The following is a 15,468-nucleotide window of genomic DNA, read 5'->3' on the forward strand; positions in this document are numbered from 1 at the left end:
CGCTAACCGCTTCCGGGCTGTCCCAGCAGTCCGATCACACAAGTCCTCCTGGCAGTGTGTGCAGATTCCTCATGTAACTGGTCATGACGGAAATAAGAGCGGCTCCGTCATTCGTTTACATGGGACCAGGATGTCGCATGTAGTGAGTGTGAACGGTGTGCCGCATGGTATAAACAGTCGCCAACCAGTCCAAGGGCTGGAGTTCCGTCTGATCCGATGTGGACCCTCTCACTGTCCGCATCCGCACGTCTGTCACGGCTCCGCAAAAAAAAAAACCTCCTGTTCTTGTCCGTTTTGCAGACAAGGATAGGACTTTTCTACTGAATGGAGAAAAAAAAAAAAAAAGTGGCATGCACTCGGCCAGGATCTAAAATTTGCTGACCGCAAAACACGGCCGTTAGGTTCAGTCTTTTTTTGTGGACCGTATGCGGAACCATTCATTTCAATGGGTCCGCAAAAAAAAAAAACTGGTTACTCCGTGTGCATTCCATTCCGCAAAAAAATAGAACACGTCTTATTATTGCCCAAATTACGGACAAGGATAGTACTGTTCTATTATGGGCCAGCTGTTCCGTTCTGCAAACTACGGAATGCACACGGACGTCATCCGTATTTTTTGCGGATTGCAAAATACATACGGCCGTGTGCATGAGGCCTTAGGGCTCTTGCACATGAACGTGTGAGGCCCGCAAACAGCGAGTCCACAGTATACAGGCGCCGGCTGTAACAGTGAATGGATCTGCAAATGGCAGGTGTCCATGCATTGCGGTCCGCGGCACACACATTCGTGTGCATGACTGGGACTCCCCTACAAGGTTCTGTTTTTCTGTAAGGCTGGGGCTACACACTGACACGTAGATCGCAATGTCCTGGCTGCGGCAGTATTACGTCATCTGCACATATTGCGCCAGCTGTATAATAATGGCGCAGGCACAGGACATGGTCACCTGTGCTGCTTCCCAACTTTGCTTGATTGACGTGGATCAGGCATGCTCAACCTGCGGCCCTCCAGCTGTTGCAAACTGCAACTCCCATCATTCCCAGACAGCTATCAGCCTAAAGAAGGGCATGGTGGGAGTTGTAGTTTTACAACAGCTGGAGGGCCGCAGGTTGAGCATCCCTGGACTAGATCTCATCCACAGACCTCTCTAAATCTAGTGAGATGGGAAACGATCCACTGCATTATAGGATCTGTGATGGGTACGAGCATGTGGCACTTGGGTACAATGGTATCCCTACTGGCAGTGGTCTCTGACAGCAGGATATGGAGCCCTGCCACAATGCAAAAGTTGTTCAGGAATAGTTTGAGGGACACGACAAAAAGTTCAAGGTGTTGACTTGACCTCCTAAAGCTGCCTGCAGACCATGCCGGTGGTAACACATAAGATCTACACAGATTTATGTGCATTTCTGCAACATATCCGCACCAAAATCCACAATTTCTAATTGCAGCTGATCTCGCCCTTCATTGGAAAAGGGTGAAATGTAAAACCGCAAACATAAGGGTGCCTTTACATGCGGCAGATTTGGTGGCAGAAAGTGAAAATTGGTCCCATTCATTTGAATGGGGCAGCAAGCACATGGATTTCTGCCAGCTCCATCAAGGTGAACGGAACAGATTTTCAGTCGCAGAATTTTCTGCCGCGTGTGAATGTAGCCTAATTGACATGCTGCAGATTTGGAGACCTGCAACCTTCCGCAAAGTGTACATGGGATTTGTGAGTGTGCGGGTACTGTACTACGCTGAGGTATTTCCGCAACCTGTGCAGGTGGTCTAAAACTTCGGACTTCCATCTGATCAAGCAGCTGTGTGATCACTGAAAAAACAAATCCAGCCCATGGAGGGCTCGCCTCTTACAGAAATGACCCCTTTAAGACCCTCAAAGCATTCCGTTTTTGTATTTTCGTTTTTTACTCCTGTCCTCCTCTGAACTATTAACGTTGTGTGCATGATCCCTAAAGAGTGGAGAGAATGCAGTGCTCCCGACCCCTGTCCGTACCTTTTTTGTTTTTGCGGCCCTTATGCGGAACCATTTATTTCAATGGGGCCGCAAAAAACGGAAATGACTCCATGTGTATTCTGTATCTGTATGTCCGCAAGTCAGTTCCACAAAAAAATAGAATGACGTATTCTTGTCCGTTTTGCGGACAAGGACAGACATTGTTACAATGGATCCACAAGAAAAAACAGATGTCATCCATTTTTTTTTTGCGGACCACAAAATACATACGGTCGTGTGCATGCGCCCTTCACTGCACACAGTCTAGCTTGTAGCAGCGGTGCAGTGTAACTACGAATGCTGACCCATGGGAGGAGCAGTTGTAATAACACTGCACCTCTGCTACATCCAGATGGCCTGCAGGTAAACAGGGAAGAGGATGCAGCCCTGGCACAAGCACCACGACCCCTTCAAACAGCTGATCGGCAGGAGTTGGACCCCTGCTGATCTGATACTGATGACCTACCTTGAGAATACATCATCAATATCATCACACTGCACCCCTTTAAGGGCACTTTCACACTAGCATTTTTCTTTTCCGGCAGAGAGTTCCATCCTAGGGGCTCAATACCGGAAAATAACTGATCAGGTATATCCCCATGCATTCTAAATGGAGAGCAATCCGATCAGGATGCATCCTGAACAGATCAGGCATTAATTTACATTGAAATGTATTAGTGTCGGATCCAGCATTAAAAATACTGCAATGCCAGATCCGTCCTTCTGGTCGGCACATGCGCAGACCGGTAAAAATGTGGGGGAAAAAAAAACGGTCTAGATCGAACGGATCTGTTTGTCCGTATGACAAACGGAGAGACAGATCCGTTCTTGCAATGCATTTGTCTACAAATGCTGTGCGGTTGAATGCAGATTGCCTGATTCGGCAGGCAGTTCCGGCAAAAAAAAGTTATACAATATAATCAGATGAACCCCGTAATGATGCCATTGAAAACAATACAACTCGACCCACAAAAACAAGCCCTCCTATAGCTATGTTGACTGAAAAAAAATATCTTTTGAATTAAGCTATTACAAATTTTTCCTCAATGGGTTAAAATATTACAAACCTAATTTTAAACCCTAATTATATTGATGATTTTTTTCAGATTTTACAATTGTTTAGTATCCATTTTTACCCAGTTTTGTGTGAAGTTGAATACTGTAGTCTCCGATTGGTAGGGGAGAGATAGCAGTAATAGACTGTGCTCTCTTTCTGATGTCACTTGCAGCCCCCTCCCCCCGAAGCATGAAGTAAGGCCTCTTTCACATGATCATTTTTTGCGTTCTGCATACGGGCCGTTTTTTGTGTTCCGTATACGGAACCATTAATTTCAATGGTTCCGAAAAAAAACGGAATGTACTCCGTATGCATTCAGTTTCCGTTTTTATGTTCCGTTGAAAGATAGAACATGTCCTATTATCCTATTATTCCCTGCAAATCACGTTCCGTGGCTGCATTCAAGTCAATGGGTCTGCAAAAAAACTGAACACATACGGAAATTCTTCCGTGTGTCTTCCGTATTCGTTCCGTTTTTGCTGAACCATCTATTGAAAATGTTACGCCCAGCCCAATTTTTTATATGTAATTACTTTATACTGTATATGTTATGCAGAAAAACGAAACCAAAGCGGAAATGCAACGGAAACAAAAAACAGAAAAACAGATCTCGAAAAAAGGCCCACAAAACACTGAAAAAGCCATACAGTTGTGTGAAAGAGGCCTAAACCAAATATACAGGATTAGGCATGTCCTTGGCAGTGAAAGGGTTGACCTCTAAATTATTCCTAGAAGCGTAAAGCCATGCAGCACAGCATCAAGAAGCACAACGTGAAGACATTTATTAAGAAGATATACAGTCAACTGTACAAAACCAATACGCTACAGTATAGAGAAAAGTGAACTTTATGCCGTGTGGTCAGATGTGACGGGATCCAGCATCATTTTATGACATTATTACATTCTAAGTCATTCTGGGTGTGGATCGGTTCACTGTGTCCAAAGGAAATGTGTCATCAGCGAATAACCTATTGCTTACATAAGCGGATTTCATATTTTGAAATTCGTTCACACTTCATTTGTTGGTGGTGAATTGCGTTATGCCTCTGAAGGCGTTCTGTGATGGTCCGTGGTAACGGAATCCATAACGCAATTCACCTTTTAATAGGACAGGTCACATTTTTTTCACGGACTAGAAACACGGACGCGGATGCCAAACGGTGCATTTTCCGATTTTTCCACGGACCCATTGAAAGTCAATGGGTCCACAGAAAAAAACGGAACAACGGCCGTGGATGCACACAACGGTTGTGTGCATGAGGCCTTATTTGCATAAGTATCAAATGTTTTTTTTTTTACATAATAAAAGCACACAGAGCTATAGAGACTGGATATTGCGGATGTGCTAGCGGCCATCTAGCAACCCATGTCCTCAGCTCTATAACCAAAATCCTGGTGACAGGTTCCCTTTAAGGCCTCTTGCACACTGCCGTGTTTCACGGCCGTATGCGGGCCGTGGAACCGCGGCCTGGATCCCTCCTGAGAGCAGGAGCGCACGGCGTCACTGGTTGCTATGACGCGGTGCGCTCCCTGCTGCCGGCACAGTACAGTAATACACTGGTATAGATCATACCAGTGTATTGCTGTATAGCGGCGGCAGCAGGGAGCGCACGGCGTCATAGCAACCAGTGACGCCGTGCGCTCCTGCTCTCAGGAGGGATCCAGGCCGCGGTTCCACGGCCCGCATACGGCCGTGAAACACGGCAGTGTGCAAGAGGCCTAATGCTGTTAAAAACAGCTCAGACAAGATGGCCACCCCCATAATCATGCATCTGCTGCTTTCCAAGTGATAACACAGGGCTAGATTAAATGTCTAGCCTTGTCAATCATAGGGGAGGGGGGGGGAGTAGGGAGAGCACAGAGCGTCGAGCTAGCAGTGGTCCTAGCCCTACGGCCAGCCCCTTGGTGCTCCAAATAGGTAATTTATATAGATATAAAAAGGTCAATAAATCTGCAAATATTAACCCTTGAGACAAAATAAAGGTATCATTCAGCATGATCAACCCTTCCAGGCAATATACCTTGTTTAAGAGGGTTGATCATGCTGACAGATGCTAGTTAAGCTACTGGCAGTCAAACCTGTCATTCCCTGCAAAATTGCCGAACAGTCTAATGTTTATAGGGGTCTCCTGACTCTTCTTAGTCAGCTGATGTTGGGAAAGAAAAGGATTGGGAGCTTTGAATTTTAACACCTGATCCTTTTGTCCTCCAGGAATATAAGCCGCAGCCAGAGGTGTCGGACAGTGGCTTTCTCGTCTCTCCCCATTGAAAACACATACACGCATGTCCAAACCTAGCATGTATGTGAGAACCAGGAGAGATAGCCGTTGGCCAAAACAGTGCTTGGCCGACAGCTTTTTAAGGTGTATAGCACCTTAAGATAAATGTCTTCAGGAGATTTTGGCACATGCACACAACCATACGTGTTTTGCGGTCCGCAAACCGCTGATCCACAAAACACGGACACGTTCGTGTGCATGCTTCCATTTTTTTTCACGTCTATAAAAATGTCCTAGCAGAACGGACATACAGAAGTGCTGTCTGCATTTTTTGCAGCCCCCACTGAAATGAATGGTTCCGCATCTGATCCACAAAAAATGCGAATCAGGTGCAAAACAAAAATAGGTTTGTGTGCATGGGGCCTTAACACCCCCCCAGCCCCCTCACCCCCGTACCAAACTGGATAGTATAATCTCTAAGTATGTATGTATGGTCTTGAACAAAGATCAGCCACCTCCGGCACGCCAGCTGTTGTGAAACTACAACTCCCAGCATGCACATTTACTCAGCTGTTCTTAGAACACCCATAGAAGTGAAAGGAGGATTCTGGGAGTTGTAGTTTCTGAACAGCTGGAGGTTGCTGATCCCTGCTCTAGAGCAATCCACTGCACCTTGATGTGTCAGGATTCACAGATCCACTGGTGGTTCTGTGAATCCCCATCATTTCACCAGTTCCGCACAGTCTGGATGCCATTTGCAGTGCGTAATCTTTGAAATGTGCAGAGCGATCAAACTGTGTGTAGTTTCACAATCTGCTGAATCCACAAGAAAGTCTTTTCATTCATTTCAGGCAGCACATCTTCCAGTGTTCTCCCTTTGGCTGTCAGTCCATGATTTGCATTCTCAACCCAGTGGATCTTTACAGGAGCTTTCATCTTACCGACAACATTAGTCATCAAGGTCTAAAACAGGATTGAGATAAAAAAAGGTAGTAAATACAGAGGAGATGCTTCATCATAGTGCGGTATTACATCTTGTCGCACAACAGTACACCATCATGTGATAAAGTTACCTATATATTTACACACATTTATACAAAGTATTAATAAATAAATATTCTAACCATAGATGGTCCATGGATGGAACGGGAGTCAAGTGTGCATTCTGCAACTCCAATCAGTCTATGGGTTTAATAGATATAGCAGTACAGTTCTTGTAATCAGTGGTGGTGACAAGGTGAGACATATCTTGGGACAACCCATGGCATAATTGTCATTTCAGAAAACATCTGGTATGTGACATCTGACATAGTGAGCTTGGATGAAGCGTCAGGGAGACACCAACCGTTGTTGGGAGGAGCGCAGGACTTCTCACACTACCTGGATTCAGATTTTATGATGGAGATATAAAATAAACTTTTATTTGGTGAGCGTCATGGATATTATTCTTTTTATGAATATTTTCAGTGAACCTGTGTGCATTTTATAGAACTCCACCAGAGATACAGGGGAACATTTATCAAAACTGGTACAAAGGAACACTGGCTTAGATGCCCACAGCAACCAATTAGATTCCACCTTTCATTATTCAAAGCTCCATTGACAAATTAAAGGATCAATTTGATTGGTTGCTATGGGCAGCTAAGCCATTTTCCTTTGCACCAGTTTTGATAAATTTCCCCCATAGTGTGTCGGTTACAGAGGACACTGCACATATGCAAAGCAATATCTGAAAGGTTTTGATCAGTGGGGTCTGACTGATGAGACCCCCACCAATCTCTAGAATGATCTAGGATAGCAGAAGGGGCGCACAGGGGTAGGCACCATGTAAGTATTCTGTTTGTTCCCGAGTTAATGACAATTTTTTTTCTTGAAGCAGAGGGTTGCTTTAACTCTGCTGAATGAGCTGTTTCATTTTGATGTGGAGCTGAAGAGCTGTGTTGTGTGCTCTGACTAATTATCAGTTGCCCTCGCCTTGCTGCTCCTCTTCCCCTCTCACAGCATCCAGTCTCACACATCATGTAGTTGCAGCTCCCCCTTCCCTCTCACAGTCTATAAGTAAGGAAAGGAGAACTATCGGCTACAGAAGGGTAATAATATATGTATTACTAATTTGTGCAAATTAAATGACAACTATATCTACTCTAATTTATTACAGTGAGTTAATAACCAACCTCTACATGGATTTACAAACGCCATATAATAGATCTTCAAGAAAAGCAGTTACCTTGTCACACATCTCATCTGCTGAGCCAGAGATGAACAAGGCTGGTTTTGTTATCAGTAACAGATCTTCATCTCGCAGCTTGCTTTTTGCCTTGGGAGGGTGTAGAGGATATGACAGACAGATCAGGCCCTGGATAAAGGAGTCCTCTTGTTCACAAGCAGTTCTCATTATAGAGGCGGCAGCACGAGAGCCCATCGATCGTCCTGTGTGACAGCCACAATATACTTGTCAACTGCCCAAACGTCACTGTGATTGCTTGCTATACTATTAGGGTGCAGAAATGTCAGCGTCTGAGAGTTCCATTCTCCTGAATGGGGCTTGCAGAAATCCGTGTGCTTGCCGCCCCATTCAAATAAATGGAACTGATTTTCAGAAAAAAAATCTGGTGTGTGAAGCCAGTCTTATAAACTTTACCTTGGCTATTCAATTTACTACAGTACTTGCTCTCTTTAAAGAAATTATGTGGAGCATCACTAGTCAAAAATACAAATACAGTACTTATATAAAGCACTAAAAAGTTCTGACAGGGGTATAAGCTAGTTTCACACTAGCACTTAATATCTGGCAGGCTGTTCCCTCTCTACATTGCCAGAGGGGGGGGGGGGGGGGGGGGGGGAGTGACTCAATTAGAGCATCAGCCTGCTAGGAGCTCATTTGCATCCTTTTCTTCCCAGAATTCCAGAGGCGCTTGTATGGCCTATAAGTCTCCTCCCACCGAGGCGCTCTCCCCAAGGAGAGATCATACCTCAGAGCATCAAACACGACACTGATAAGTGCAATGCTCTTCAAGAGAACATTAGAGCTGTTATACTGTTATCCTAATTCCACGTATACTAGCAAATAAGATCTCTCACAGCAGCAGTAAACTAAAAATGGATTACCTATCTGCATAGGAATGTTATCTCTCTGCGCTGACTGCCACAGGATACTATTTTGTATTTGATTTCCATTAATACAGTACTGGCAAAAGGGAAAACCGGCCAAAAATGAATATTGAATAAAAAAAATGCCCTTTTATCATACAATAGTTCTTTGTTATACAAGTGTTCTGTTAAAGGGGCTTTCCGAGATTTTAATACCGACAACCTATCCTCTGAATAGTAGCACCCCGGCCTTCTCTCAGCTTTTCCTAGGCTGGTGACGACGCGTTCATCGGTCACGTGGCCTAGACGCAGTTCAGCCCCATTCAAGCATGATACTGAGCACAGTTGCTATACAATGTACGGTGATGTGCTTGGTAATCTGCGCGAAGGCCACGGCGCTCACAGGACTGCCAGTGCCTTCTCATACAGCTGATTGGAGGGGCTCCCGGGTGTCGGACCCCCCAGAGGATAGGTCATCAGTTAAAATGTCTTAGAAAAGCCCTTTAAATACACACATTATATATGTAAAGTATATCAGTATTAAAATCTCGGATAACCCCTTTAAGTGATAAACCTCACCTGCAAGAAAGACACCAGCAACTTTATATTCTTCATTAGACTTCATGTAGGTCTAGAATAAGTGCAAACAAAATGTTATTTCACTATTAGAAAGGAGTGTGTGTATACAATATAAAGCCTTCTCACCCACGTAACACAAATACTGTACAATTAATGCTATGTTCATATCTGGAGGCAAAAATAGTGGCTAGATGCAAAACATCCATCGTGTGAATAAACCCTTAGGCCTCTTTCACACGGGCGTCATGTTTTTTGCCCGGATAAGAGGCGGGTGCGTTGCGGGAAAATGCGCGATTTTTCTGCGCGAGTGCAAAACATTGTCATGCGTTTTGCACTCGCGTGAGAAAAATCGCGCATGTTTGGTACCCAGACCCGAACTTCTTCACAGAAGTTCGGGCTTGGGATTGATGTTCTGAAGATTGTATTATTTTCCCTTATAACATGGTTATAAGGGAAAATAATAGCATTCTGACTACAGAATGCTTTGTATAATAGTGCTGGAAGGGTTAAAAATAATAAAAAAGTTAACTCACCTTCTCCTCTTGTTCGCGCAGATGCCACTCTGTTCTTTAGCTGTGGACTGAATGACCTGAGGTGACGTCAGATCACATGCTCCAATCACATGGTCCATCACCATGGTGATGGAGCATGTGATCTGACGTCATCAAAGGTCCTTTAGCCCACAGATAAAGAACAGACCGGCATCTGCGCTAACAAGAGGAGAAGGTGAGTTAACTTTTTTATTATTTTTAACCCCTCCAGCACTATTATACAAAGCATTCTGTAGTCAGAATGCTATTATTTTCCCTTATAACCATGTTATAAGGGAAAATAATACAGTGAATAGACTGTCACCTAGAACCCATGCGTGAAAATCGCACCGCATCCGCACTTGCTTGCGGATGCATGCGATTTGCACGCAACCCCATTCATTTCTATAGGGCCTGCGTTACGTGAAAAACGCACAAAGAGGAGCATGCTGCGATTTTCACGCAACGCACAAGTGATGCGTGAAAATCACCGCTCGTGTGCACAGTCTCATAGAAATGAATGGGTCAGGATTCAGTGCGGGTGCAATGCGTTCACCGCACGCATCGCACCCGCACGGAAAACTCGCCCGTGTGAAAGGGGCCTTAGGCTGGTTTCACACGGGCGTTGCGGATTGGGGCCGGATGCGTTCAGGGTGCGTTCAGTGAAACTCGCACTATTTTGCAAGCAAGTTCAGTCAGTTTTGTCTGCGATTGCGTTTAGTTGTTCAGTTTTTTCCGCGCGGGTGCAATGCGTTTTGATGCGTTTTTCACGCGCGTGATAAAAAACTGAATGTTTACAAACATCATCTCTTAGCAACCATCAGTGAAAAACGCATTGCACCCGCACTTGCTTGCGGATGCAATGCGTTATTCACGCAGCCCCATTCACTTCTATGGGGCCAGGGCTGCGTGAAAAACGCAGAATATAGAACATGCTGCGATTTTCACGCAACGCAGAACTGATGCGTGAAAAACAATGCTCATGTGCACAGCCCCATTGAAATGAATGGGTCAGGATTCAGTGCGGGTGCAATGCGTTCACGTCACGCATTGCACCCGCGTGGAAATCACGCTTGTGTGAAAGGGACCTTAAAAAGGGCTGTCTGAGATATTTTTCCTGATGACATATCCTCTGCATAGGTCATCAATTTCTAAACGGTGGGGGTCCAACACCCGGGACCCCTCCAATCAGCTGTAGCGCCACGGCCTTCCCTCTATCCACCAAGCACAGCGCAGTACATTATATAGCAGCTCTTGACTGGGGCTGAGCTACATCTAGGCCATGTGACGTCAAAAGACCTAGGCATAGCTGCGAGTGCCGATGCCTTCTCAAAAAGCTAATCAGCGTGGGTTCTGGGTGTCGGACCCCCACTGAACAGATACTGATAAGGGTACTTTCACACTTGCGGCACAGTGATCCGGCAAGACGTATCTCAACTGATGGCATTTGTAAGACTGATCAGGATCCTGATCTGTCTTACAAATGCATTGAAATGCCGGATCAGTCTTTCCGGTGTCATCTGGAAAAAACAGATCCGGCATTTATTTATTTTTAAAAAAATTTCAGTCTGCGCAGACGGATCCGGCATTCCGGTATTTTGAATGGCACTAATTTGATCCGGCACTAATTCATTCCTATGGAAACAAAAATGACGGATCCGGTATTTCGGCAAGTGTTCCGTTTTTTGGGCAGGAGATAAAACCGCAGCATGCTACGGTATGGTCTCCGTCCTGAACAGTAGACATCCTGATGCCTCCTGAACAGATTACTCTTCATTCAGAATGCATGGGGATAAAACTGATCAGTTCTAGAGCCCATAGGACGGAACTCAGTGCCGGAAAAGAAAATCGCTAGTGTGGAAGTACCCTCGCCTATGCAGACGGTGCCTGCACTGTATACTGGAGATCAGGAGGAATTCCCAACATATACACTGTATAGGCATACCTCGCCCACAGGCTTCCATCAGAAGAAAGTAAAGGATGACAGGATTCCCTGTGTTTTCCTGACTCCGAGAGATCTTTACATGGGATTCCCTTTACTGTAATTCAAGTCAGAAAATGGAGCCTGTGGCGGCTGCATCTGGGCACATACTGAATGCGGCCAAACACTCGCTGCGTCCATACTGGAAATATGGGGAAAGCCACGTGATGTGAAATCTGATCAAGGATGTACATACCAGCGCTGCACTGTAAGCCTTTGTTCTGTATACTAAATTAAGGCCTTTACATGTAAATCTCAGACACAGCAATCCATGGGAGGCCAGGTAATTTGCCAAAGACACCAATTGTGGGAAGTTCATGTCACCTCCAGCGCCATGGGTCAGAATAAGTCCATATCTAACTCCACTGTAGTCTCTAGGTAGAGAAAGCATTGCATCCAGGTGTTTCTCACCAAACGGTATTGTCATCTTCTCCTGAAAACATAAAGATACAATAAAACTCCCTAGAAAAGAGGCATTACACCTTCCCCTAAATACAAGGTTACACGTAGGTGGCTCCATCGCTGCTTCCAGGCAGTAGGCCATGGCTTTCCATCCATAGGGATGTGCTGATGGAAGATGCGGGCACATGGACACCAGCAACAGGAGACAGAGGACAATTTCAGAAAGAAAGTGTACCGTATTCCAAGGTTTTTGGGGGGGGGCTGGAGGGTTGGGAATGTTAGTTCTCCCAAATCCCACTCAGCACAGTTACGGCTCAGGCACACGAACATATATTTTTTCATGTCTTTTCCGTTTAGTTTTTTTGCTGACTGCATGTGGGACCATTCATGTCAACGAGTCCGCAAAAAGAAAAGGGAAGATACTCCATGTCTTATTATTGCCCGCATTACGGACAAGAATAGGACTCTTCTATTAGGGGCCAGCTGTTCCGTTCCGCAAAATACGGAATGCACACGGACATCATCTGTATTTTTGGCGGATCTGTGTTTTGCGGACCCCAAAATACGTATGGTGGTGTGCATGAGGCCTTAAGGGTTTTTTCCAAGATTCAGATAGGTCATCAATATCAGATCAGCAGGAGTCAGACACCGGGCACACCTGCTGATCACCTATTTGAGGAGGCTGCAGCTTCCCAGCGGCCTACCAAGCACAGCGCCGTCCACTGGATAGTGGCTGTGCTTGATATTGCAGCTCAGCCCCATTCACTAGGTCACGTGATACCACTGGCCTAGGAAGGGGCCACAACACTCATCGGAGCACCGCAGCCTCCTCAAACAGCTGATTGCGGGGTGCCAGTAGCCAGACACCCTGAGGATAGGTCTTCAATATCTGAACTTTGGAAAACCCCTTTACATATTTTAGGGCTCATGCACTCAACCGTAGTTTTGCAGTCCACAAATCGGATCTGTAAAACACGGATACTGGCGATGCCATGTGTGTTCTGTATTTTGCAGAATGGGCCATCCGTTGCGTGTGGCACGGAACAGACATACAAATGCAGACAGCACAGCGTGTGAAGTGAATGGCTCTGCATCCGAAGATACATTTGTGTGCATGAGCCCTTAGTAAATACTCACATTTCCCAATGCATTTCGTATGCAACTATGTTGTGCCATTCCTCTGTTATTCCTGCTAGAAGTTTATGAATAAAGATCCACCTGGGTGTTACCAGTGGGATGGGCTGTCACTGGCAGCACTGACCGAACAGTAGCAGACTGTGCAGGGACACACAAATGGACCATTATTCATAACTTTCTACTAGGAATAATAGAGGAATGACACAAAAGAGGACCTTTCATGGATCCAGACATTATGAAATAAGTAGGGGGTTGTGTAGGGCATAATTCATGGATGTAATATCTCTTACTAGTGTGTCTGTCCGGCGCTCCGTTCCCCCGTTCACTTTGCCTGCCTGGTATGCTAATTGTTATCGGTACAGGGAGGAGGAGACTGCCCTGTTTCTCAGTGGGCGTCTCCTTCTCCCAGGCTGTAGGGTGAATGCAGTGGTGACATTACACTGTACCGAGGGGGAATGCAGTGGTGACATTACACTGTACCGAGGGGGAATGCAGTGGTGACAGTACACTGTACCGAGGGGGAATGCAGTGGTGACAGTACACTGTACCGAGGGGGAATGCAGTGGTGACAGTACACTGTACCGAGGGGGAATGCAGTGGTGACAGTACACTGTACCGAGGGGGAATGCAGTGGTGACAGTACACTGTACCGAGCGGGAATGCAGTGGTGACAGTACACTGTACCGAGCGGGAATGCAGTGGTAACAGTACACTGTACCGAGCGGGAATGCAGTGGTGACAGTACACTGTACCGAGCGTGAAAGCAGTGGTGACAGTACACTGTACCGAGCGTGAAAGCAGTGGTGACAGTACACTGTACCGAGGGTGAATGCAGTGGTGACAGTACACTGTACCGAGTGTGAATGCAGTGGTGTCATTACACTGTACCGAGTGTGAATGCAGTGGTGTCATTACACTGTACCGCTCGTGAATGCAGTGGTGTCATTACACTGTACCGCTCGTGAATGCAGTGGTGTCATTACACTGTACCGAGTGTGAATGCAGTGGTGTCATTACACTGTACCGAGCGTGAATGCAGGGTTACCATCACCACACATCACTGAATTCTGTGTAACATTGCATTCACGCGCATTCCCCTCTCAGTGTAGTGTGCTGATAATAACACTGCATTCCCTCTCAGTGCAGTGTGCTGATAATAACACTGCATTCCCTCTCAGTGCAGTGTGCTGATAATAACACTGCATTCCCTCTCAGTGCAGTGTACTGATAATAACTGCATTCTCACTCAGTGCAGTGTTCTGATAACACTGCATTCCCTCTCAGTGCAGTGAGCTGATAATAACACTGCATTCCCTCTCAGTGCAGTGCTGATAATAACACTGCATTCCCTATCAGTGCAGTGTACTGATAATAACTGCATTCTCACTCAGTGCAGTGTACTGGTAATAACTGCATTCCCTCTCAGTGCAGTCTTCTGATAATAACACTGCATTCCCCCTCAGTGCAGTCTGCTGATAATAACACTGCATTCCCCCTCAGTGCAGTGTGCTGATAATAACACTGCATTCCTCCTCAGTGCAGTGTGCTGATAATAACACTGCATTCCCTCTCAGTGCAGTCTGCTGATAATGACACTGCATTCCCCCTCAGTGCAGTCTGCTGATAATAACACTGCATTCCCCCACAGTGCAGTGTGCTGATAACACTGCATTCCCCCTCAGTGCAGTGTGCTGATAATAACACTGCATTCCCACTCAGTGCCTTGTGCTGATAATAACACTGCATTCCCCCTCAGTGCAGTCTGCTGATAATAACACTGCATTCCCCTCTCAGTGCAGTGTTCTGATTTCACTGCATTCCCCTCAGTGCAGTCTGCTGATAATAACACTGCATTTCCTCTCAGTGCAGTCTGCTGATAACACTGCATTCCCCTCTCAGTGCAGTGTGCTGATGATTGCACTGCACAGATTAGAAGAGTGCTCACACTGGGGGAACGAAGCCACAGTACAGACAAGTCATGCCCAGACAGACATCCCTCCGACATGTACCTCAGTGTAATCCCCCATGGCTGCCACCACACACATCTAGGCGGGGTGACTACACGGTGAGGGGCGGGGCTATCACTTCTTTCCGGGTATGACGTAACTCCCAGGCACGTGGCTGCTGTGCAGACTGTGGACTGCTCGCTTCCTCTGCAGTCTTCTGTAGGATAGTCACTGACAGCTGTGGCGGGCTCCGAGCAGTAGGCCCCAGTGCTGCCCTCTAGTGCAGGAGAAGCGGAATAACAGCGGGGCAGATTCAGCTGGGCTGCCTGCCTCACGTCATTTTGTGCAAATTTTGGCCATAAAAACACCTAAGGATGATTTTGCTCTTTGTTTTTTTAACACACAAATTGGTTCTGGCTTTTTTGGCGCAGTAAAAATAATCCTGGAAACCACATGCAGTTTTTAGGCTGGTGTTGCACATTTTCCTGGTCAGTTTTGTGATGGTTTTTGGCAGGGGTCGAGTGGAG

General features: G+C 46.0%; 1 protein-coding gene and 1 long non-coding RNA gene across 2 annotated transcripts; one reads left to right on the forward strand and one right to left on the reverse strand.

Moving 5' to 3' along the window:
* The first annotated feature begins 1 nt into the window (after position 1).
* LOC122931184 lies at positions 2-6,789 on the forward strand. The gene is made up of 3 exons (XR_006388218.1): positions 2-142; positions 6,128-6,265; positions 6,559-6,789. It is a non-coding gene; the product is annotated as an uncharacterized LOC122931184 (long non-coding RNA).
* On the reverse strand, positions 4,729-15,137 carry TEX30 (testis expressed 30). Its single transcript, XM_044285194.1, has 5 exons — positions 15,005-15,137; positions 11,653-11,889; positions 8,946-8,997; positions 7,504-7,706; positions 4,729-6,239 (listed from the first exon to the last, which is right to left on the reverse strand). The coding sequence occupies exons 1-5, from the start codon at positions 15,038-15,040 to the stop codon at positions 6,066-6,068; spliced, it is 702 nt and encodes a 233-aa protein (XP_044141129.1). The 5' UTR covers positions 15,041-15,137; the 3' UTR covers positions 4,729-6,065.
* Between the last annotated feature and the right edge of the window lie 331 nt (positions 15,138-15,468).

The sequence above is a fragment of the Bufo gargarizans genome, chromosome 3 (genome assembly GCF_014858855.1).
Source record: "Bufo gargarizans isolate SCDJY-AF-19 chromosome 3, ASM1485885v1, whole genome shotgun sequence".
Classification (NCBI taxonomy): domain Eukaryota; kingdom Metazoa; phylum Chordata; class Amphibia; order Anura; family Bufonidae; genus Bufo; species Bufo gargarizans.

Bases quoted from the DNA above. Each gene is read 5' to 3' on its own strand.
- TEX30 (XM_044285194.1), bottom strand. From the start codon at position 15,040: ATGTGTGTGGTGGCAGCCATGGGGGATTACACTGAG. The intron at 11,890-15,004 runs GTACATGTCGGA...TTATGTTTTCAG, and splicing joins CCATGGGGGATTACACTGAG to GAGAAGATGACAATACCGTT. The intron at 6,240-7,503 runs GTAACTGCTTTT...ATCCTGTTTTAG, and splicing joins CAGATGAGATGTGTGACAAG to ACCTTGATGACTAATGTTGT.